Below are 25305 nucleotides of genomic sequence, written 5' to 3'. Positions count from 1 at the left end.
GCTGCTGTGAGGGAGAGGGGCATTTCCTAGGACAGTGTTTCCCAACTCCGGTCCTCGAGTACCCGTAACTACACACACATTTTATTGTAGCCCCGGACAAAAACACCTGATTCAACTTGTCAAGGGCTTGATGATTAGATGACAAGTAGAATCCGGTGGGGTTGTCCACAACATAAAGATGTACTGTTTGGGGGTCCCCGAGGACCAGAGTTGGGAAACACTGGCCTAGGCAACCGAAGACTACAACAAGGCTACAACACGGAGTGAAACTAAGCTCAGCAAGGAGCAACAAAGTTTCATCGCGTTAAGAGTCCATGTTTACCGCAGAAACAGGCTCAACTTCACGAATGCCTGGCGGTCCCATCTTCAGTCAGCTGTTAGTTTATTTTTTTACCTTTTATTTTATTTTGCTCTTCATCCATAACCGTTGGTTACACGATTATAGGGCAATTGTGCCGGCCTTAGTGTTTATTATTTAGACGGCTCCTCTGTAACTTCAACCCAAATATTCCTATCAGAGGTACTTAAAGGTGAACTAAGGTTGTGAAACACAGGAAGACAAAACAGTCAGTGAAATATGTCAATTTTGACACATCGCTCCTCCTCTCCTCTCTCTAGTTCTGGGATTGAGTTGGTGAACGCTGCAGCCCTCCTCCTGCTCTTCACACTGAGCTTCATGCTGATTGGTCGACAGCAGAGGCTGAGGAGGACTGAGATGGTGCACCGGCTCAACGGCATCATCAATCAGCTCAACGGTGAACGGAAGAGCAGAGATTTGGATGGAGGGAGGAGATATAGAGGAGAATAGTTGACGTTAGGACAGTTGGAGGGAAAACATTGTGAAATAAACAGTACTTTACTTGAGGTTGGCAAGTTTCCACCATTTTTTGTTTTGTGATCCTATCTTTTAATTTACCCTCCGCACTCTCTCCCTCCAGACTACCTGTCGGGCTGGGCAGATTTGGGCAATGGGGTGAGGTGGTCTCCCTCCCTCTACCCTGACCTGTACACCCCCTCCTCCCCCTCCTGGTCGCTCCACTGGGCCTACCGCGACTCCAAGCTGGTCAACCTACCTGTGTCCCTACTGGTGGAGGGAGACGTCATAGCACTACGGCCAGGAAAGGAGGCTTTCGCTTCCCTCAGAGGCATCAAAGTACGAAGAGCGGGGTGAAGAGGGTGGGAAAAGAGGGATGGAGGGAGGAGATGTTGGGTAGAGGCAGACATCATAGCACTGAGACCGGGACAGGAGGGCTTTGCTTTCCTCAGAGACATCAGTCATTTTTTTTCCCTCCTGGCTCGGAAGTAGAAGAGTGATTTCATCACTACTTGTATTTTGTGAGAGGTATTGACATGTTGAAAGCACCGAGCTGTCTGTTTTAAACTAGCACACAGCTCAGACACCCATGCATACCACACAAGACATGCCACCAGAGGTCTCTTTCACAATCCCCAAGTCCATAACAGTACTACATAGAGCCATGACTACATGGAACTCTATTCCACATCAGGTAACTCATGCAAGCAGTAAAATCTGATTAAAAATATTTAAAAAACTGCTCAAACTACACCTTATGGAACAGTGGGGACTGTGACGCACAGACACATGCATACACACACATTACACTTTTTTATTTAACCTTTATTTAGCTAGGCAAGTGAGTTAAGAACACATTTTTATTTACAATGACTGCCTACACATGATGACATGTGCACTATATACACACACGTACACATAGATTTTGTATTGTAGATGTGGTAGTAGAGTAGTGGCCTGAGAACACACACTTAATGTGTCGTGAAATGTATTGTATTGTAATGTTTAAAAAAATGTATAACTGCCTTAATTTAGCTGGATCCCAGGAAATGGGGATCCATAATAAATACAAAATCAAGGATGAGGTATGTGTCTGTCTCTCACCTGTATTCACTCCCTGTGTCGACATCTCTCTTCACTCTCTCTAGGATGATGAGCATATAGTTCTGGAGCCAGGTGACCTGTTCCCACCTCTCTCCCCTCCTCCCTCCCCCCGAGGGGACCAGAAAAGGGGTCCCCAGAGCCCCCAGCAGCACCGCCTCTTCAGGGTGGTCCGCACCCCCATCCTCGACAGCGTCAGGTCGGTAATGCTTCCACTCAAGTCCACCTTTGAGGCTGGACCGTCTGACAAACTTTGACTGTGAGGTGAACGGGTTTGAGGTAATAATTCACCGCTAGCTAGTTTGCTATCCAACAATTGTGGAGGAGGCGGAGCCATCTTTCTTCATTCTCCTTTCTCCCGTCTTTGTTTCTTTGTTAGTGCTTTTATTTTATGATGTGAAGCACTTTAGTTATATTGAAAAGTGCTATACAAATGAAGTTTATTCTTGTTGGAGAAAGTCCAAGAATTGAACTCAAGGATTAAGTTTGCGCAAATCATGAAACTAGAGTCGAAGGAAGCCTGAAATTGTCACTTGAGACGGCTCAGTGTGACCTTTTTGAGCAGTCTCCCATAGCCAGATTAAGCCTACGCTTGAACTAAACGACATGCTTTTCTCTCCAGGGTTAGGCTTGATCTGCATGGGTCCAGTAAACTGTCCCATAAAAATATCTAAAATGACTGACACCCCTGGCTGAATTCCACTCTATACTGTACAGGAACAGTCTTGACCTGGCTCTGTCTCGACCAATCACAGCCCTGGATAACGAGAGGTTCACTGTGCAGTCCATCATGGCCAAGTTCGCCTGCCCTATAGTACTGGTGAGACACAAGCGCGCGCACACACGGATGCACAGTTAATTCTTTATATGTACTGATGCGGTCCCTCATATGTCATGCCTCTCCTTCTATAGGTGGCGTTCTTGGTCGTGAATACAGTGCGTTATTTCTGTGACGCCCCCAGCCTCACTCCTGGACGCTTCAACTTTATCCAGCTGCAGGTATGGAGACTTAACACATCTTCTTGGTCGTGCCTCTTCTCCTTATTTTTCATACATTAACCTGTGGGGACAGAATCTCATCCAGAGATGATGTGCAATAAGGTATAGCAGATTCTCCTTATTGTAGTAAGTGTTGTGTGTGTGTGTGTGTTCCAGCTGATGGGAGTGCTGCCCATCCTTCCCCTGCTGTTTCCTGTCATGTGGGTGCTGGTCAATGCCTATGGAGAGGCTAGTGTCCTGGCTGAGTCCAGCAGAGCTTCTCCTACTGGCCTGGTGAGACGCGCACACACACACACACACACACACACACACACACACACACACACACTCGCGTGCCATGTGAGAGACAGAGAGGCTCCTGTGTGGTTTAACTAGCCTCTTCTCTCACCCCAGCTTGCTAAGTTCTCTGAGGACACTCTAAGCAGCTACACTGAAGCGGTGTCGTCCCAGGTATAAACTCTCAACTCCTGCTCCCTCGTCCTCCCCCTGTCCTCACGCTGCCCGCTCTCGCCCCTGCACCGCCCACCATGAAACCCTGTACGCAGCTCACACCCTCACGTATTTTCTTTTGTTGTTTGAGTTTAGTACTCATGTATTCTCATGTATTTATGTGTTTCTCATATTTTGTTGATTTTTCTTCATCTGGCATGACGATATCTTTCTATCAGTTCTATTTGTCAGCCAATCAGATCGTCCCTGATGGGAGGGCACGTTTGACTAATCTTGTTTTGGTAATTTGTCCTCATACCATTTCTTCACCTGATCACGTAACGCTTCGACACCCACGAACCCCAGTCCCCACCAGCCCCTGCTGCGCTACTGACGTATTGGCCCAGTCATGAACTAACCCCCAGCCCCCTCCCCGCTATAAGGGGAAGGGCTTGAGCTTGGTTCTGGATTGGCCCCTACCCTGAGCCTGTGACTGCCGACTTTGCCCGCCTGCTTGTAATGCATGATGGGAAAATCAGCCCCACTAGCTGTCTCCTTTTTACTCTCAAAACACCCTCCTTTCCTCAAGTGCCTTACTTGATGAACACTAATCTGAAAAGGACCTAATTGGTGGGAGCAATATGATTTCATAAGGAAAGGAGTTAAGGAAAGGAAGCATCTGAGAGTGTTAGGTCAGACTCAAGACATCTAAAGGGCGTCTACCAATGCTGTGTTTACTCGCATTGAGGTTCCAAATCTTTTGGGAAAGTTTGAGGTGTTCTTGAGATAATTTATTTTCCCACTTTGCCACTAGTATATAGCTACTAGAATAGATGCTACTGACTGCAACCAAGCATAAAGGCTATTTAATGTGCTTCATCTAACCCTGCAGTCTGTAATTCTGCAGTCTGTCCTCCCATACTATGGTAGCAGCTCTACTCAATCGTCTTAGCAGCAAGTCTTGACTGACTTTTTTGAAGACATTATGGAGTTCAATATGTCAATAGCGTTCATAGTCTTTGGAATTTCCGCAGGTTTTTGATTGAGGAATGTAATGACATTCTTACTGCGTTAATCTTCACCATTCATTTCGGATTGCGATCTACACAAGCAATGTTGAGGGTTGTGCACTCCTTTCAACATTAGACCAGATTTGCGTTCTTATAATGTCTGACAAACGTTACATTTTGGTCAACTATGACTTGTATATCATTTTTTTTCAGTAGTGGGTGTAAATGTGATGTAGCGTAACTGTGTGTGTGCAGGAGATGCTGCGGTGTGTGTGGAGACACCTGGTGGGCGTGCTGAAGGGAGAATCCCAGACTCTCTGCTACACCTCCAGCCTGCTACACACACTCGGCTCTGTCACCGTAAGTACGAGTTTGTATGTGTGCGTGTGACCTCTCTCTCTCTCTCTCTCTCTCTCTCGGTGTTGTGTTGACAATCATGGTATATTATTTACATTTAAGTCATTTAGCAGACGCTCTTATCCAGAGCGACTTACAAATTGGTGCATTCACCTTATGATATCCAGTGGAAGAACCACTTTACAATAGTGCATCTAAATCTTTTAAGGGGGGGGGTTAGAAGGATTACTTTATCCTATCCTAGGTATTCCTTAAAGAGGTGGGGTTTCAGGTGTCTCCGGAAGGTGGTGATTGACTCCGCTGTCCTGGCGTCGTGAGGGAGCTTGTTCCACCATTGGGGTGCCAGAGCAGCGAACAGTTTTGACTGGGCTGAGCGGGAACTGTGCTTCCTCAGAGGTAGGGGGGCCAGCAGGCCAGAGGTGGATGAACGCAGTGCCCTTGTTTGGGTGTAGGGCCTGATCAGAGCCTGAAGGTATGGAGGTGCCGTTCCCTTCACAGCTCCGTAGGCAATCACCATGGTCTTGTAGCGGATGCGAGCTTCAACTGGAAGCCAGTGGAGAGAGCGGAGGAGCGGGGTGACGTGAGAGAACTTGGGAAGGTTGAACACCAGACGGGCTGCGGCGTTCTGGATGAGTTGTAGGGGTTTAATGGCACAGGCAGGGAGCCCAGCCAACAGCGAGTTGCAGTAATCCAGACGGGAGATGACAAGTGCCTGGATTAGGACCTGCGCCGCTTCCTGTGTGAGGCAGGGTCGTACTCTGCGAATGTTGTAGAGCATGAACCTACAGGATCGGGTCACCGCCTTGATGTTAGTGGAGAACGACAGGGTGTTGTCCAGGATCACGCCAAGGTTCTTAGCACTCTGGGAGGAGGACACAAGGGAGTTGTCAACCGTGATGGCGAGATCATGGAACGGGCAGTCCTTCCCCGGGAGGAAGAGCAGCTCCGTCTTGCCGAGGTTCAGCTTGAGGTGGTGATCCGTCATCCACACTGATATGTCTGACAGACATGCAGAGATGCGATTCGCCGCCTGGTTATCAGAAGGGGGAAAGGAGAAGATTAATTGTGTGTCGTCTGCATAGCAATGATAGGAGAGACCATGTGAGGATATGACAGAGCCAAGTGACTTGGTGTATAGCGAGAATAGGAGAGGGCCTAGAACAGAGCCCTGGAGGACACCAGTGGTGAGAGCGAATGGTGCGGAGACAGATTCTCGCCACGCCACCTGGTAGGAGCGACCTGTCAGGTAGGACGCAATCCAAGCGTGGGCCGCGCCGGAGATGCCCAACTCGGAGAGGGTGGAGAGGAGGATCTGATGGTTCACAGTATCAAAGGCAGCAGATAGGTCTAGAAGGATGAGAGCAGAGGAGAGAGAGTTAGCTTTAGCAGTGCAGAGAGCCTCCGTGACACAGAGAAGAGCAGTCTCAGTTGAATGCCCAGTCTTGAAACCTGACTGATTAGGATCAAGAAGGTCATTCTGAGAGAGATAGCAGGAGAGCTGGCCAAGGACGGCACGTTCAAGAGTTTTGGAGAGAAAAGAAAGAAGGGATACTGGTCTGTAGTTGTTGACATCGGAGGGATCGAGTGTAGGTTTTTTCAGAAGGGGTGCAACTCTCGCTCTCTTGAAGACGGAAGGGACGTAGCCAGCGGTCAAGGATGAGTTGATGAGCGAGGTGAGGAAGGGGAGAAGGTCTCCGGAAATGGTCTGGAGAAGAGAGGAGGGGATAGGGTCAAGTGGGCAGGTTGTTGGGCGGCCGGCCGTCACAAGACGCGAGATTTCATCTGGAGAGAGAGGGGAGAAAGAGGTCAAAGCACAGGGTAGGGCAGTGTGAGCAGGACCAGCGGTGTCGTTTGACTTAGCAAACGAGGATCGGATATCGTCAACCTTCTTTTCAAAATGGTTGACGAAGTCATCCGCAGAGAGGGAGGAGGGGGGGGGAGGATTCAGGAGGGAGGAGAAGGTAGCAAAGAGCTTCCTAGGGTTAGAGGCAGATGCTTGGAATTTAGAGTGGTAGAAAGTGGCTTTAGCAGCAGAGACAGAAGAGGAGAATGTAGAGAGGAGGGAGTGAAAGGATGCCAGGTCCGCAGGAAGGCGAGTTTTCCTCCATTTCCGCTCGGCTGCCCGGAGCCCTGTTCTGTGAGCTCGTAGGGAGTCGTCGAGCCACGGAGCAGGAGGGGAGGACCGAGCCGGCCTGGAGGATAGGGGACAGAGAAAATCAAAGGATGAAGAAAGGGAGGAGAGGAGGGTTGAGGAGGCAGAATCAGGAGATAGGTTGGAGAAGGTTTGAGCAGAGGGAAGAGATGATAGGATGGAAGAGGAGAGAGTAGCGGGAGAGAGAGAGCGAAGGTTGGGACGGCGCAATACCATCCGAGTAGGGGCAGAGTGAGAAGTGTTGGATGAGAGCAAGAGGGAAAAGGATACAAGGTAGTGGTCGGAGATTTGGAGGGGAGTTGCAATGAGATTAGTGGAAGAACAGCATCTAGTAAAGATGAGGTCAAGCGTATTGCCTGCCTTGTGAGTAGGGGGGGAAGGTGAGAGGGTGAGGTCAAAAGAGGAGAGGAGTGGAAAGAAGGAGGCAGAGAGGAATGAGTCAAAGGTAGACGTGGGGAGGTTAAAGTCACCCAGAACTGTGAGAGGTGAGCCATCCTCAGGAAAGGAACTTATCAAGGCGTCAAGCTCATTGATGAACTCTCCAAGGGAACCTGGAGGGCGATAAATGATAAGGATGTTAAGCTTGAAAGGGCTGGTAACTGTGACAGCATGGAATTCAAATGAGGAGATAGACAGATGGGTCAGGGGAGAAAGAGAGAATGTCCACTTGGGAGAGATGAGGATTCCAGTGCCACCACCCCGCTGGCTCGATGCTCTAGGGGTATGCGAGAACACGTGGGCAGACGAAGAGAGAGCAGTAGGAGTAGCAGTGTTATCTGTGGTAATCCATGTTTCCGTCAGCGCCAGGAAGTCTAGGGACTGGAGGGTAGCATAGGCTGAGATGAACTCAGCCTTGTTGGCTGCAGACCGGCAGTTCCAGAGGCTGCCGGAGACCTGGAACTCCACGTGGGTCGTGCGCGCTGGGACCACCAGGTTAGAGTGGCAGCGGCCACGCAGTGTGAAGCGTTTGTATGGCCTGTGCAGAGGGGAGAGAACAGGGATAGACAGACACATAGTTGACAAGCTACAGAAGTGTTGTTTCTTGTATTATTGTCTCTTGTGTCTTTAGAGAACTGTTTCACTTTGATATCCTTTTTCTTCTGTCCTGATTTTCTCTTTCTTTTCTTCTGTTAACTAGATATTCTTTGTTGTTCTTCGTTAGCTAGCTAGCTTCAAAAAACCATAATAAAAATGTCCCATCGCGCTCTAGCGACTCCTGTGGCGGGCCGGGCGCATGCACGCTGACACGGTCGCCAGGTGTACAGCGTTTCCTCCGACACATTGGTGCGCCTGGCTTCCGGGTTAAGCGTGCATTGTGTCAAGAAGCAGCGCGGCTTGACGGGGTTGTGTTTCAGAGGATGCACAACCTTCGCCTCTCCCGAGTCCGTACGGGAGTTGCAGTGATGGGACAAGACATCCAATTGGATATGATGAAATTGGGGAGAAAAAAAGGTAAAAAGATATACATCCTATTGCATGATTCTCTTCCCAACAGCCAAATTGGCAGAAGAACACATTACTCTGCAGCTGATAAAAGAAAATCACACCCCTTGACAGGGCTTCAAACTAACATTTTCTCTTGGTGGCACTGTTGCCACAAACTTTTTCAGCCCATGATTTGGTCGCACCAATTCTTTCCTGTGGTGTCACACAATATAAAAAATGTGTAATCACCTCAATAAAGTAATTCATTGTGCTTTTGACTATGTAATAGACTACTGCGATGGTATGCTTTTCAGTAAGTATTTTTTCATCTAACATGTCCAAACAGCATAATCCAGTATGTTTTGATATACAACCTAATCCAAAATTATTTGGGGGCTAATTCCCCACCCAAAAAACGTTGCAGTTCATGCTACCCTATGCACTTGCAATGGCTGATGCGCATTTCGTACGCTATGATCTTAAAGCCATATCAAATATTTTGGTTGTAAAATAGTTGCTATTGAGCTCACTATTAAGATAGGACAAATGAAAATTATACCCACAGAAAGCTGAGAACAACAGTTGCTTCCAAAGCTATGTATTTGCCACAAATGGATAATGAAATGTTATACAATCACAAGCCTTTTTTATCTCTCGGGGGTGGCTTGCTCATCACAGCAGCAGGTCCCAGCGAAACAGGCCCAGGGGCTGGGCAGACACTTTAATTACAGGAGTCATGAAGATAATGCACTTTACTGTTTGACCAAATCAAGTTTTGAAACGTTTGAGTGAGGTGACCATTATAATGAATGTTCAGATTGCACTGATGAGACTAAATAAATTAGTTTTACTCGTACAGCCAAGTCAAAAGGTCACAAAATGCTACTAAATAGTCACAGTCTGGAGCCCTGCTCCTTGACATGCTGTAGCTATGTTATAATCGAAGTTCTGTCGTAAGTAGTGGCTAGGGCTGTGACCGTATTACCGCCACACCTGTGGTCACGAGTCATGACTGCAGTCAAATTCCTTGTGACCGTCTAGTCACGGTAACTAAGCTTCTCCAAATTAGTAGCCTAAACGTTGTATAAAATAAACATTTTGACTCAAGGGGCTGGTGATCACTAACGGTAGGTCACAGGCAGACAATTAAGATATCCTCATGATCTGTGGAGTCCCGGCTCTTGGTGTGTATCGACGTATTTTGTTTATGCTTCACAACGTTAACTGGAATGTAGGTAGCAGCCATCTTGAAATGAGGTCATCGGCTCGGCCTGCTCTTATAAATTTGTATGCCCATATATGGTAGTAAGTCACGCAAAAGATTTGAAGGCACCGATCAATAACCAAGATACTCAGCTTTCCGCAGACACACTGCTTTTGCAGATAGGGGCTACTGTTCTCATACCAGACTAAATTGAATTTAAAAAATCAAACAGGGTTCCCAAATATGGGGACTTAACCTCTTAAAATGTTAACTCTCCTAATATTAGACATTAGCAAACTCTTTTTTTTAAAATATGATAAATTACAGGGTAGTCTACTCTGCTGACACTGACAAATGGATCAATAAAAACGACATTGTCCATATAATAGGCCTATGAGAAGGGGAGACACAAATGGAATAAGACAGTGTTGCAGTGTTGACCCTTCTTTTTCAAGACCTCTGCAATCCGCCCTGGCATGCTGTCAATTAATTTCTGGGCCACATCCTGACTGATGGCAGCCCATTCTTGCATAATCAATGCTTGGAGTTTGTCAGAATTTGTGGGTTTTTGTTTGTCCACCCACTTCTTGAGGATTGACCACAAGTTCTCAATGGGATTATGGTCTGGGGAGTTTCCTGGCCATGGACCCAAAATATCGATGTTTTGTTCCCCGAGCCACTTAGTTATCACTTTTGCCTTATGGCAAGGTGCTCCATCATGCTGGAAAAAGGCATTGTTCGTCACCAAACTGTTCCTGGATGGTTGGGAGAAGTTGCTCTCGGAGGATGTGTTGGTACCATTCTATATTCATGGCTGTGTTCTTAGGCAAAATTGTGAGTGAGCCCACTCCCTTGGCAGAGAAGCAACCCCACACATGAATGGTCTCAGGATGCTTTACTGTTGGCATGACACAGGACTGATGGTCGCGCTCACCTTGTCTTCTCCGGACAAGCTTTTTTTCAGGATGCCCCAAACAATCAGAAAGTGGATTCATCAGAGAAAAGGACTTTACCCCAGTTCTCAGCAGTCCAATCCCTGTACCTTTTGCAGAATATCAGTCTGTCCATTGTTTTTCCCTGGAGAGAAGTGGCTTCTTTGCTGCCCTTCTTGACACCAGGCCATCCTCCAAAAGTCTTTGCCTCACTGTGCGTGCAGATGCACTCACACCTGCCTGCTGCCATTCCTGAGCAAGCTCTGTACTGGTGGTGCCCCGATCCCACAGCTGAATCAACTTTAGGAGACGGTCCTGGTGCTTGCTGGACTTCATTAAATAGTACCCGCAAAACACCAGTCTCAACATCAACAGTGAAGAGGCGACTCCGGGATGCTGGCCTTCTAGGCAGAGTTGCAAAGAAAAAGCCATATCTCAGACTGGCCAATAAAAATAAAAGATTAAGATGGGCAAAAGAACACAGACACCGACAGTGGAACTCTGCCTAGAAGGCCAGCATCCCGGAGTCGCCTCTTCACTGTTGACGTTGAGACTGGTGTTTTGCGGGTACTATTTAATGAAGCTGCCAGTTGAGGACTATTTAGTCTGTTATTGTCCTGTCAATTGCCACTGTAATGTAGGTGTTTGACGAATATTTTCGTCGTCGAAATTAACACTGGTATAACTCTATGTTCTCTTTCTCTCTCGCCAGGTGTTGTGTTGTGTGGACAAACAGGGTGTATTATCCTGGCCTAACCCCAGTCCAGAGACCGTGTTGTTCTTCAGTGGTCGCGTGGAGCCGCCTCACAACGACAGTCAGCAAGACCTGCGAGACGACCTGTCTGTCAACTCCTTCTGCCGCATGGAGACCGACGATGACCGTGACGAGGTGCGTGTTTGTGTTTGAGTAGACGAGAAGGTGTGTATTTGGGGTGGGGGGGTATAGGTCTGTAAATTCCTACTTTTTCCATCAATTGCTCTTCATCTTCTCCTGTTCTTGCATACTAAAATCAGATGTATTGTTCGGTTACTTATAAGGGCTCTTATTGTCTACGAGTTCCTGTAAGTGACATTTTAAACGTTTGTAGTAATAGAATATAGAACGTCAATGATGATAGTATTGCTCTCTTTTTTAGTATCTAGTTTCCATTGTCTTCCGTCAGATGGCGTCGTTCTAACGCGACACGACCGTCGCGTTATCTGACGTGAGACCATGATCTAGTTCCTTTTAAGCATCTGAGGTAGTGACTGAGACACGTTTTGATAGTTGCTAGAATCTTTTCAGTGATTGAAAGAGTGATGTCTGATTTGGCTGTTCATCCTGTCTGTCAGACCCAGGAGGGGGAGGCTCTGCTGTGTATGCCAGTGATGGATGGGATGGGGGACGGGCATGAGCCCAGTGAGACTTCACATGACACTGGCCGTTCCGAGGACACAGTTCATTCTCGGCGGCAGGCGCAGGAGACACGCACCAAACACCCCTCAGGATCTAATGTCAGCTTCAGCCACAACACCGAGGGAGGGGACCAGGGCCCTGAACAGGTAAGGCGAGCGTGCACACACACACACACACACACACACACACACACACGTGTCCTGTATATCAATCTCTTGTCATCACTATCTTACTACACAGCATTCGTTCCCCTCCTTTTTCCCCTCCCTCTCTCTCGCCACCCCTCTCTCAGGACATGGTGGGTTGCTGTGACGACGACGCGGAGGACTACGTGTGTGACTACCACCTGGAGATGCTGAGTCTGTCTCAGGACCAGCAGAACCCGGTGAGTATCCAGTTCGACGAGCAGGGCTGGCAGTGCCACCTGCCCAGCCTCAAGCCCCTGGGCCTCAACATCCTGCTCAACCTGTGCAACGCCAGCGTCACCCAGCAGCTCTGCCGCTTCTCCGACCACCTCAGTAACCTGGCGCTGCAGGAGAGCCACGGGGCCGTGCTGCCCGTCCACGTGCCCTGGGGACTGTGTGAGCTGTCCAGGCTTATAGGTGAGGGGAAGGAGGGGAAGAGACGCACACGCACATAAACACACTCGCACGTACGCATGCATACACACACACTGACCCCTTCCACTTTTTTTCTTCCTGTGTGTTTCTCAGGGTTCACTCCCGGGGCGAGAGAGCTGTTCAAACAGGAGAACCACCTAGCTCTGTACCAGCTGCCCTGTGGGGAGAAGGCCAAGGAGTCTGTCCCTCGACGCCTACACAACTTCACCAAGAGACAACCTCCCATCAGCCACCTCATCTCCCTCTTCATCAGAGACTCCTCTTCCAGTGAGAATAGCTTGCGTTTTCTTTCTCTATAGCTCTTTTATTCTTTGTCTTTCTTCCCTCTCGCTCCCTTTCACTCCATCTCTCTGGTTTCACACTCGCTCTCTCCATCTCTTACCCTCCTCTTCTTTAGCCTTGACCTCTTTCTTGGAATTGTTTTGTTGCACCTCTGTGACCCCTGACCTCTCACCCCTAGATAACGTCCAGATGTTGTCTCACGGCTCGGCTGACCTCATCCTGGAGGCCTGCACTGACGTCTGGGACGGATCCGACATCTATCCCCTCTCTGGCTCCGACAGGTCAGAACAGCCTTATAGCAGCCTGATGACAACCTTATAGCAGAGCTTATAACTGCCTTATGTAGTCTTATCACAGCCTTATAATAACCTAATGAGCAGACCCGGCGCCAGGATAACATAGCTAAGGGGGCAGTTGAAATCAGCGAGGGAGCACAATTTTGGGGGGGTTCTTGCATTGGAATTATATTGAATTCTGCTTATCACACTATACCACAATAAACATAAAAGCCTTCATGCATTATTAACTCTTTATATGGCTACCCCCCTACAGGAAGAAAGTTCTGGACTTCTACCAACGTGCCTGTCTGTCGGGCTACTGCTCTGCCTTTGCCTACAAGCCCATGCAGGTGTCCCTGTCCAACCAGCTCAATGGGAAATGTGTGGAGCTAGCCCCCGGACCCAACCTCTTCTCTGGGGTAGAACTGCCCTCCACCACCCCTATCAAATACGGCTCCCGCAGGAACTCCTGGAGCTCTGATGGTAAGAGAGGAGAGGGTGGGAAGAGAAGATGATTCAGCTACACTTACAATATGTGTTTTGTGTTGTACCTGTGTGACTTTTGCTTATTTATTTTCATGTCTTGTCCCCCTCCTTTCTTTCTCCACTTACATCTCTCCATAGAGGGTATAGGAGAAGGTGTGGAGAAGGAGGACTGTGTTCAGGCTCTGAGTGGTCAGATCTTCATGGGAATGGTGTCATCCCAGTTCCAGGCTCGTCTGGACACGGTCAGGCTCATAGACGCTCTGGTCACCGCCTGCATACGCTTCGTCTACTTCTCTATGGAGGACGAACTACGCAGCAAGGTGGGTGTTTTCATAGTGTGTTAGGTGTTTTCTGAGATGTTTGTGGTGGTGGTGTGTTAGGTGTTTTCTGAGATGTTTGTGGTGCTGTGTGGTGTGTTTTCTGAGATGTTTGTGATGGTGGTGTGGTGGTGTGTTAGGTGTTTTCTGAGATGTTTGTGGTGCTGTGTGGTGTGTTAGGTGTTTTCTGAGATGTTTGTGATGGTGGTGTGTTAGGTGTTTTCTGAGATGTTTGTGGTGCTGTGTGGTGTGTTAGGTGTTTTCTGAGATGTTTGTGATGGTGGTGTGTTAGGTGTTTACTGAGATGTTTGTGATGGTGGTGGTGTGTTAGGTGTTTTCTGAGATGTTTGTGGTGGTGGTGTGGTGGTGTGTTAGGTGTTTTCTGAGATGTGTGTGGTGCTGTATGGTGTGTTAGGTGTTTTCTGAGATGTTTGTGGTGGTGATGATGATGACAATCTACCTGTCTGTTTCTCCTGTGTATGTGTAAGGTGTTTGCAGAGAAGATGGGCCTGGAGACAGGGTGGAACTGTCACATCTCTCTGACCCCAAACAGGGACAGTCCCTGTGACGGTCCCCCCAACAGCCCAGGCCAGGACTCCCTACATGATGACCTGCACCAAGACTCCAGAGATGAGGCAGAGGGGCCGTTGTTACCAGAGGAGGAGACCGCTGATGTTCCCAGCTTCCTGGAGGACTGCAACAGAGTACAGGACAAATACTGTTTGTCTTTCCTTCTCTCTTTTCTTTTCTTCTTGTTTTCTCTTCTCAACTGTGACTTACACCTGTTTCTTGCTAACCCTTCTTTCCATCTGTCTCTTCCTCCAGGCTAAGCTACCTCGTGGTATCCACCAGGTTCGTCCTCACCTGAAGAACATTGACAACGTGCCTCTGTTGGTGCCTCTCTTCACCGACTGTACCCCAGAGAGTGAGTCAGAACATATTACAGTTCACTTCACGTACATTAATCAGCCTTTTCTTCTTTACACTATGCTTAGTATTTGGTACAGAGACATTCCTATGTTTTTAATATACAAATCAATTGATCACAGTATATAAGTTCATTTTATCTCAAGATTTGCAATGTAGCTATGCTTGTTACAGCTACACTGAACAAAAATATAAATGCAGCATGTAAAATGTTGGACCCATGTTTCATGAGCTGAAATAAAAGATCCCCGAAATGTTCCATATGCACAAAAAGCTTATTTCTCTCCAAATCTTTGCACAAATTTGTTTACATCCCTGTTAGTGAGCATGTCTCCTTTGCCAAGATAATATATCCACCTGACAGGTGTGGCATATCAAGAAGCTGATTAAACATCATGATCATTACACGGGTGCACCTTGTGCAGGGGAAAATAAAAGGCCACTCTAAAATGTGCAGTTTTGTCACACAACACAATGCCACAGATGTCTCAAGTTTTAAGGGAGCATGCACTTGGCATGCTGACTGCAGGAATGTCCACCAGAGCTGTTGCCAGAGAATTGAATGTTCATTTATCTACCATAAGCCGCCTCAAAATTGTTTTAGAGAATTTGGCAATATGTCCAACTGGCCTCACAACCGCAGACCACGTGTATGACGACTTGTGGGCGAGCAGTTTGCTGATGTCAATGTTGTGAACAGAGTGCCCCATGGTGGCGGTGGGGTTATGGTATGGGCAGGCGAACACAATTGCATTTTACTAATGGCAATTTGAATGCGCAGAGATACCATGATGAGATCCTGAGGCCCATTTTCGTGCCATTCATCCGCCGCCATCATCTCATGTTTCAGCATGATAATGCACGGACCCATGTCGCAAGGATCTGTACACAATTCCTGGAATGTGAAAGTATCCCAGTTCTTCCATAGCCTGCATGCTCACCAGACATGTCACCCATTGAGCATGTTTGGGATACTCTGGATTGACGTGTACGACCGCGTTCCAGTTCCCGCCAAAATCCAGCAACTTTGCACAGCCCTTAAAGAGGAGTGGGATAAATTCCACAGGCCACAATCAACAGCCTGATCATCTCTATGCGACGCATGAGGCAAATGGCGGTCACACGAAATACTGACTGGTTTTCTGATCCACAACCCTACCTTCTGTATTCCCAGTCATGTGAAATCCATAGATCAGGGCCTTATGAATTTATTTCAGTTGACTGATTCCCGTATATGAACTGTAACTCAGTAAAATCTTAGAAATTGTTGCATTAATATTTTTGCTCAGTGTACGTGTGTGTGTTCTAAATCTTTGTGTGTGTGTGTAGCCATGTGTGAGATGATAAAGATCATGCAGGAGAACAGAGAGGTGACCTGCTGCCTGGGGAGCTCTGCCAACTTCCGCAATAGCTGCCTCTTCCTACAGAGTGACCTCAGGTACACGTAAAACAAACGCATGTCACAAACACAGCAGCTGTTGCCTAGTTCATCTATAAATAGTCTATGATGTGCGACCATACATTCACTTACAACCACATAACACGACTGCTTCAGGCCTTAATTACATTTTGAAGTCACACACTGTTCCTCATGAACAAAGATAAATAACAACTCCTCCTGTCCTTCCCCCAGCATCGCCCTGGACCCCCTGTACCCGTCGCGGTGTTCGTGGGAGACGTTTGGTTACGCTACAGGAGCAGGGCTGAACGGGGAGGTGGAGGGTCTGTCTCCCCTCAGTCTGTCTGGTCAACTCAACACCCTGGCCTGTTCTGTCACCTTCCACCAGGGGGAGTCTGTCAGCATGGTCAAACTCATAGAACAGGTGAGACACATACACGTGTGCACTAGAGGTCGACCGATTTTGATTTTTCTACGCTGATACCGATTATTGGATGACCAAAAAAGCCGATACCGATTAATCGGAAACATTGTTTTACTTTTTATTTTTTTATATATATAATGACAATTACAACAATACTGAATGAACTTATTTTAACTTAATATAATACATCAATAAAATCAATTTAGCCTCAAATTAATAATGAAACATGTTCAATTTGGTTTAAATAATGCAAAAACAAAGTGTTGGAGAAGAAAGTAAAAGTGCAATATGTGCCATGTAAGAAAGCTAACATTTAAGTGCCTTGCTCAGAACATGGGAACATATGAAAGCTGGTGGTTCCTTTTAACATGAGTCTTCAATATTCCCAGGTAAGAAGTTTTAGATTGTAGGAATTATAGGACTATTTCTCTCTATACGATTTGTATTTCATATACCTTTGACTATTGGATGTTCTTATAGGCACTTTAGCATTGCCAGTGTAACAGTATAGCTTCCGTCCCTCTCCTCGCTCCTACCTGGGCTCAAACCAGGAACACATCGACAACAGCCACCCTCGAAGCAGCGTTACCCATGCAGAGCAAGGGGAACAACTACTCCAAGTCTCAGAGCGAGTGACGTTTGAAACACTATTAGCACGCACCCCGCTTACTAGCTAGCCATTTCACATCGGTTACACCAGCCTAATCTTGGGAGTTGATAGGCTTGAAGTCATAAACAGCGCAATGCTTGAAGCATTGTGAAGAGCTGCTGGCAAAACGCATGAAAATGCTGTTTGAATGAATGCTTACGAGCCTGTTGCTGCCTACCACCGCTCAGTCAGACTGCTCTATCAAATCATAGACTTAATTATAATATAATAAACACACAGAAATACGAGCCTTAGGTCATTAATATGGTCAAATCCGGAAACTATCATCTCGAAAACGAAATGTTTTTTCTTTCAGTGAAATACGGAACCGTTCCGTATTTTATCTAACGGGTGGCATCCCTAAGTCTAAATATTGCTGTTACATTGCACAACTTTCAATGTTATGTCATAATTACGTAAAATTCTGGCAAATTAGTTCGCAACGAGCCAGGCGGCCCAAAGTGTTGTGTATATACCCTGACTCTGCGTGCAATGAACGCAAGAGAAGTGACACAATTTCATGTTAACAGGCAATATTAACCTCTTACATCTAGACGTTCCGCTAGCGGAACACCTGCTCCAATATCCAATGATGGGCGTGGCGCGAAATACAAACTCCTCTAAAATCAGAAAACTTCAATTTTTCAAACATATGACTATTTTACAGCATTTTAAAGACAAGACTCTCGTTAATCTAACCACACTGTCCGATTTCAAAAAGGCTTTACAGCGAAAGCAAAACATTACATTATGTCAGCAGAGTACCCAGCCAGAAATAATCAGACACCCATTTTTCAAGCTAGCATATAATGTCACAAAAAACAAAACCACAGCTAAATGCAGCACTAACCTTTGATGATCTTCATCAGATGACAACCCTAGGACATTATGTTATACAATGCATGCATGCTTTGTTCAATCAAGTTCATATTTATATCAAAAACCAGGTTTTTTACATTAGCATGTGACGTTCAGAACTAGCATACCCCCCGCAAACGTCCGGTGAATTTACTAAATTACTCACGATAAACGTTCACAAAAAACATAACAATTATTTTAAGAATTATAGATACAGAACTCCTCTATGCACTCTATGTCCAATTTTAAAATAGCTTTTCGGTGAAAGCACATTTTGCAATATTCTCAGTAGATAGCCCAGCCATCACGGCTAGCCATTTAGACACCGACCAAGTTTAGCCCTGACCAAACTCCGATTTACTATTACAAAAGTTTGATTACCTTTGTTGTCTTCGTCAGAATGCACTCCCAGGACTGCTACTTCAATAACAAATGTTGGTTTGGTCCAAAATAATCCATCGTTATATCCAAATAGCGGCGTTTTGTTCGTGCGTTCTAGACACTATCCGAAATGGTAAATCAGGGTTACGAGCATGGCGCAATTCGTGACAAAAGATTTCTAAATATTCCATTACCGTACTTCGAAGCATGTCAACCGCTGTTTAAAATCAATTTTTATGCCATTTTTCTCGTAAAAAAGCGATAATATTCCGACCGGGAATCTGCGTTTCGGTAAACAGAGGAAAGAAAACAAAGCATTCGGTCGACTCGGGCAAGCGCCTGAGTGTCACAGTACTGTAACCAGCCACTACCCAAACGCGCTACTTTGTTTCAACCAGAGCCTGCAAAGCCACGATTCAGCTTTTTGCCGCCTTCTGAGAGCCCATGTGAGCCGTAGGAAGTGGATAGAGATGGCAAAGAAGGCCAAGAAATGGTCAGACAGGGTACTTCCTGTACAGAATCTGCTAAGGTTTTGGCCTGCCAAATGAGTTCTGTTATACTCACAGACACCATTCAAACAGTTTTAGAAACTTTGGAGTGTTTTCTATCCAAAGCTAATAATTATATGCATATTCTAGTTTCTGGGCAGGAGTAATAATCAGATTAAATCGGGTACGTTTTTTATCCGGCTGTGAAAATACTGCCCCCTATCCATAACAGGTTAACTAAATATGCAGGGTTAAAAATATATACTTGTGTATTGATTTTAAAGAAAGGCATTGATGTTTATGGTTAGGTACATTGGTGCAACGACAGTGCTTTTTTCGCAAATGCGCTTGTTAAATCATCACCCGTTTGTCGAAGTAGGCTGTGATTCGATGAGAAATTAACAGGCACCGCATTGATTATATGCAATGCAGGACACGTTAGATAAACTAGTAATATCATCAACCATGTGTATTTAACTAGTGATTATGTTAAGATTGATAGTTTTTTCTAAGATAAGTTTAATGCTAGCTAGCAACTTACCTTGGCTCCTTGCTGCCCTCGCTTAACAGGTAGTCAACCTGCCATGCAGGCTCCTCGTGGAGTGCAATGTAAAGCAGGTGGTTAGAGCGTTGGACTAGTAACCGGAAGGTTGCAAAAACGAATCCCCGAATCCCCCCCTGAACAAGGCCGTTAACCCCCGTTCCTAGGCCGTCATTGAAAATAAGAATGTGTTCTTAATCTGACTTGCCTACTTAAATAAAGGTGTAAAAAAAAAAAAAAATAATCATCGGCAAATCTGTTGCCAGATTACCGATTGTTATGAAAACTTGAAATCGGCCCTAATTAATCGGCCATTCCGATTTAATCGGTCGACCTCTAGTGTGCGCACACACACGCACACAGAGATACAATATATTTATTTTACGTGTGTGATTCCCTTCAAGGCGCGTCACACCACGTACGGCATCCGCAAGAGCTTCCTGTTCCTGTTGCAATGTCAGCTGACCCTGGTCCTCATCCAGGTGAGAGAGAACACGACTATCCTTAGCCTCGCAAAAGCATTCTTGAACTACTAATGCTCTTCTTATCACCCCAGTTACTCATACTAGCCTATTTATTTTTTCTATAATAAAAGAGCTGAGGATGCAACAGTTTTAACTGAATATTTTATGAAAGTATTGTTTGTTTCCCTGCCGTTGTGTAGTTTCTGGCCTGCCTAGCCCAGCTCCCTCCTCCCATGAACATCACTGATATCCTCTGGCTGTCCTGCTTCAGCTGTCCACTGCTCAGGTATCACTGCTACTAACCATATGGGTTTCAAACTCAAATGTTATATAGTAGAACAGCATTACACATGATAACCATGACTGTGTGTGTTGTGTTGGCAGTGTGTCATTTTTAGGAAAGCCCCCAGAAAGTTCTGTGATGAACGTGGCCACGGGCAAAAACCAAGATGCCATCCCCAGAAAGGTACGTATTATAGTTTACCCATACCGGCCCGGTTTTAGACCTATTACATTACACTAGACCAGGGCTGTTCCTGGAGAGCTACCGTCCTGTAGGTTTTCACTCCGACCCTAATCTAGCACACCTGATTCTAATAATTAGCTGGTTAATAAGCTGAATCAGGTCAGTTACAGCTTGGGTTGGAGCGAACCTACAGGAACGGAGCTCTCCAGGAACGGGGTTGGAGCGAACCTACAGGAACAGGGTTGGAGCGAACCTACAGGAACGGAGCTCTCCAGGAACAGGGTTGGAGCGAACCTACAGGAACGGAGCTCTCCAGGAACAGGGTTGGAGCGAACCTACAGGAACGGAGCTCTCCAGGAACAGGGTTAGAGCGAACCTACAGGAACGGAGCTCTCCAGGAACAGGGTTGGAGAGCCCTGCTTTAGACTATGCTAAGTTTATATTGATTTTCATGATTGGCCAACTCCAAATATGCTCCCTTCACCTCTTCTAGTTCTGAATCAGATGTGTGTTATCTATCTTAATCATGACATGTGTACCATGGAATTTCTTTTAACTTTTAGATTTGTGTATATCTACTTCCTGCAGACGCAGAACTACTTCCTGGGTTGTTTCCTTTTGAGGTTTGGCCTGACTGTGTGTGCCTACCTGCTGGGCTTCGGCTTTGCGCTGCACGAGGTCTGCCTTAGGGCCAACAACCTGACGCTGGCAGAGAACACCACCATCAGCTGTACTGATATCCTCAGGGTCAGTTCGGCTCAGGACGCTCCCCATTGGTTCAGGGAGCTGTCCAACGGCCTGCTGCTCACTCAGAAGGTCATGGCTGGGTTCCTGGCCCTGCACACAGGTAGGAGGAGCTTTCTGTGTCACTCTCACCCCTGCATCTATCAAGTCCGGTTGTATCCCAAATAGCACCTTATTTCCTATATAGCGCACTACTTTTGACCAGGACCCTATATAGAGAGCCAAGGTTCATGTGCGTATCTTTACGTTTTATTTTCTTTCTATTCCTCTCGCCCTCCCTATTTCCCAGTGGTCATCTCTCTGAGCTATGTCCATCGCTCCCAGCCGCTGTGGAAGAAGAACCCCTTCAGCAACACCTGGTGGTGCCTCACTGTCCCCGTTGTGTAAGTGCGTGTGTTTCTGTTTGTGTGTGTGTGTGTGTAGCCTAACTGTTTCTGACAAGTATTAACCTCTATGGGCTAGGTGCGTCCCACCTACTCAACAGCCAGTGTAATCCCGTGGCGCGATATTCAAATACCTTAGAAATGCTATTACTTCAATTTCTCAAACATATGACTATTTTACACCATTTTAAAGACAAGACTCTCGTTAATCTAACCACACTGTCCGATTTCAAAAAGGCTTTACAACGAAAGCAAAACATTAGATTATGTCAGCAGAGTACCCAGCCAGAAATAATCAGACACCCATTTTTCAAGCTAGCATATAATGTCACATAAACCCAAACCACAGCTAAATGCAGCACTAACCTTTGATGATCTTCATCAGATGACAATCCTAGGACATTATGTTATACAATACATGCATGTTTTGTTCAATCAAGTTCATATTTATATCAAAAACCAGCTTTTTACATTAGCATGTGACTAGCATGTGACTAGCATTCCCACCGAACACTTCCGGTGAATTTACTAAATTACTCACGATAAACGTTCACAAAAAACATAATTATTTTAAGAATTATAGATACAGAACTCCTTTATGCACTCGCTATGTCCGATTTTAAAATAGCTTTTCGGTGAAAGCACATTTTGTAATATTCTGAGTAGATAGCCCGGCCATCACAGGCTAGCTATTTTGACACCCACCAAGTGTGGTACTCACCAAACTCCGATTTACTATTAGAAAAGTTTGATTACCTTTGCTGTTCTTCGTCAGAATGCACTCCCAGGACTTCTACTTCAATAACAAATGTTGCTTTGGTCCCAAATAATCCATAGTTCTATCCAAATAGCGGCGTTTTGTTCGTGCGTTCAAGACACTATCCGACACATTTCGTGACAAAAAATTCTAAATATTCCATTACCGTACTTCGAAGCATGTCAACCGCTGTTTAAAATCAATTTTTATGCTATTTTTCTCGTAAAAAAGTGATAATATTCAGACCGGGAGTCGTTGTTTTCGTTCAAAGAGAGAGAAAGTAAACATGGTGTCGGCTCGTGCACGCGCCTCCAGTCTCATTGTCCTCAGATCGACCACTATCAAAATGCGCTAATGTTTTTCAGCCATGGCCTGCAAAGCCACCATTCATCGTTCTGGCGCCTTCTGAGAGCCTATGGGAGCGTTAGAAAATGTCACGTTATGCCAGAGATCCCCTGTTTAGGTTAGAGATGATCAAGAAGGCCATGAAATGGTCAGAGAGAGCGCTTCCTGTTTGGAATCTTCTCAGGTTTTGGCCTGCCAAATGAGTTCTGTTATACTCACAGACACCATTCAAACAGTTTTAGAAACTTTAGGGTGTTTTCTATCCAAATCAAACAATTATATGCATATTCTAGTTACTGGGCAGGAGTAGTAACCAGATTAAATCGGGTACGTTTTTTTATCCGGCCGTGCAAATACTGCCCCCTATCCCCAACAGGTTAAACGGCAGCTGCAATAGAGAAGTTTCAGCTTTTTTTGGCATCAACTGATACTCTTTTCTCACTCTTTCGCTCTTCCCCGCACTTCCTCCCCACCTCCAGTCTGCTGGGTCAGTTGGTGCAGGCCACGGTGGACTACCAGCTGTGGCAGGACCGGTCGGCACAGTTGACCTTTGACCTGAAGGACATCCCCATGCTGGCCTGGCTGCTGGTCTCCCTGTCCTCCCTGGTGGTGGTGCTGCTCAATGAGGCTGTCAAACTACACGAGATACGGTAAGATGGAGGAGGAAGAGGCGAGGAGGAGTGAAGTAGGAAGGGGAAAGGATGAGTCTTTATTTTTTTATTTAGCCTTTATTTAACTTGGCAAGTGGAGTGGTATGATGAGAGAGAAAGGCAGAAGATTGCGGATGACCGAATGGTTGGTTGAGAGAAGAGTATTAGGGAAGGGACAGTCATGTGGGGCGAAAAACTGTTCTTATGTGTTGATCTGTCCATTCCTTCTGTCTGCAGGGTGAGGGTTCGCTACCAGAAGAGACAGAAGCTACAGTTTGAGACCAAACTAGGGATGAACTCTCCCTTCTGATTGGCTCAGACAATGAACAGAGGGGCGTGGCAATACATGCTGGGAACCAATCAGCCCTCTGGAAAATTGGAGGCACCAGAATCTGGAGTAGGTCGAAGTTGGTTCTAACTGCTGACACTGGGTCAGATCGTTTCTCATCCCTCTTGTTTGTTAGGATTGGAGAAAGGGTAATATGATCCTAGATCTGTGGTTGAGGGGAACTTCTACCTCAAGCTCATAATTGTACTCCTCCTCAGTGCCCATTGACCTAAACCCAGGAGCACTCAACCCACCTCAGCCCGAAAGCACTGGCTCCTAGCAGGTAGCGCTAACCTCAACCAAACTGCTACACATGCTGGGTGGTTTATCACTGCGATAATCCAATCTTTTTTGAGGGTGGGGGGGATCCTTGTTTAAATTGTATTATGGTATAATAGATTTTTTTTTTATATATATAGAAGAAAGATCCCAAAGCATTTTGCTTTTTTGCTTTTAAAAGAAAGGCAAACAAAAACTGAGTAGTATTTACAATATTGTGGAATGTTATTGAAGGCCTCGGGAATGTTTTACTGCAGTCCCTGCTTGGGGATGGGGGGGTAGGCTCTCCCCCTATCACTGGTCTATGATACTGTCTCACACTGTATCACATAGGGATTATCACACTTCAGCATGTTCCTCCTTTCTTTTGCCCCAATACCACACAGGGTTTCCCCTAGCATTTTCTTCAGCAGCGGTGGCTAAGTAAGCGTGGGGGGGGGTAGTTGGCGTGGCCAATGGTGTGGATTTAGAGGCCCTCCTCTACATTTAGCTGTTTTAAAGCAAATTTCCTGCAATTTTACAAATTTTGCCATGGGGCAGAGAGAACATTTTACAGTTTTAAAGCTAATTTCCTATGGCTTATGCCATGTTCTTACGCTATCTGAGTGACTCGGATAACAAAATCAAAGCCATGACATTTTGGGAATTTTATATTCTAGTTTTATTTTGGTGATTGTTAGTCCTCAAAGATGATCTAAGTAAAAAAAATATTGCTCCATTATCTTTTCTACATACATTATCTGGTTTTACTCGTTTAAGTTTACACTGAAAATATTTTATCATCCCAAAAATGATATACACTACCGTTCAAAAGTTTGGGGTCACTTAGAAATGTCCATGTTTTTGAAAGAAAAGCAACAAAAAAAATGTCCATTAAAATAACATGATATTGATCAGAAATACAGTGTAGACATTGTTAATGTTGTAAATGACTATTGTAGCTGGAAACGGCAGATCTTTTTAATGGAATATCTACGTAGGCGTACAGAAGCTCATTATCAACAACCATCACTCCTGTGTTCCAATGGCACGTTGTGTTAGCTTTTTAAAATGATAAACTTGGATTAGCTAACTGATCATTAGAAAACCCTTTTGCAATTATGTTAGCACAGCTGAAAACTGTTGTCTGAATAAAAAAGCAATAAAACTGGCCTTCTTTAGACTAGTTGAGTATCTGGAGCATCAACATTTGTGGGTTCGATTACAGGCTCAAAAGGGCCAGAAACAAAGACCTTTCTTCTGAAACTCGTCATCTATTCTTTTTCTGAGAAATGAAGGCTATTCCATGCGATAAATTGCCAAGAAACTGAAGATCTCGTGCAATGCTGTGTACTGATCATTAGCCTTTTTAAAATGATAAACTTGGATTAGCTAACACACGTGGTTGCTGATAGTGGGCCTCTGGACGCCTATGTAGATA

The 25305-nt window shown here is 45.8% G+C and overlaps 1 protein-coding gene across 5 annotated transcripts in view; it reads left to right on the top strand.

Moving 5' to 3' along the window:
- LOC106589451 (transmembrane protein 94) overlaps positions 1-24788 on the top strand; it is a 38713-nt gene extending 13925 nt beyond the window's left edge. For 4 of the 5 annotated variants that reach the window (XM_014179450.2, XM_014179451.2, XM_014179452.2 and 1 more), the window contains 26 exons: positions 619-755; positions 939-1153; positions 1963-2114; positions 2633-2735; positions 2828-2914; positions 3071-3187; positions 3308-3364; positions 4609-4713; positions 11136-11312; positions 11756-11965; positions 12112-12421; positions 12533-12706; positions 12900-13002; positions 13274-13482; positions 13624-13805; positions 14291-14506; positions 14628-14727; positions 16059-16167; positions 16363-16552; positions 19874-19951; positions 20134-20219; positions 20318-20399; positions 20988-21246; positions 21433-21526; positions 23108-23278; positions 23516-24788. In XM_014179450.2, the coding sequence (XP_014034925.1) occupies positions 619-755; positions 939-1153; positions 1963-2114; positions 2633-2735; positions 2828-2914; positions 3071-3187; positions 3308-3364; positions 4609-4713; positions 11136-11312; positions 11756-11965; positions 12112-12421; positions 12533-12706; positions 12900-13002; positions 13274-13482; positions 13624-13805; positions 14291-14506; positions 14628-14727; positions 16059-16167; positions 16363-16552; positions 19874-19951; positions 20134-20219; positions 20318-20399; positions 20988-21246; positions 21433-21526; positions 23108-23278; positions 23516-23588 (3796 nt within the window). In that variant the 3' untranslated portion in view covers positions 23589-24788. The remainder of the gene's footprint in view (positions 1-618; positions 756-938; positions 1154-1962; positions 2115-2632; positions 2736-2827; positions 2915-3070; positions 3188-3307; positions 3365-4608; positions 4714-11135; positions 11313-11755; positions 11966-12111; positions 12422-12532; positions 12707-12899; positions 13003-13273; positions 13483-13623; positions 13806-14290; positions 14507-14627; positions 14728-16058; positions 16168-16362; positions 16553-19873; positions 19952-20133; positions 20220-20317; positions 20400-20987; positions 21247-21432; positions 21527-23107; positions 23279-23515) is intronic. The other variant, XM_014179453.2, reaches the window with a different exon arrangement.
- The last annotated feature ends 517 nt before the right edge of the window (positions 24789-25305 follow it).

Source organism: Salmo salar, chromosome ssa28, assembly GCF_905237065.1.
Source record: "Salmo salar chromosome ssa28, Ssal_v3.1, whole genome shotgun sequence".
NCBI lineage: Eukaryota > Metazoa > Chordata > Actinopteri > Salmoniformes > Salmonidae > Salmo > Salmo salar.
The sequence above is the reverse complement of the archived record's forward strand: the minus strand, read 5'-3'. Positions and strand labels throughout refer to the sequence as shown.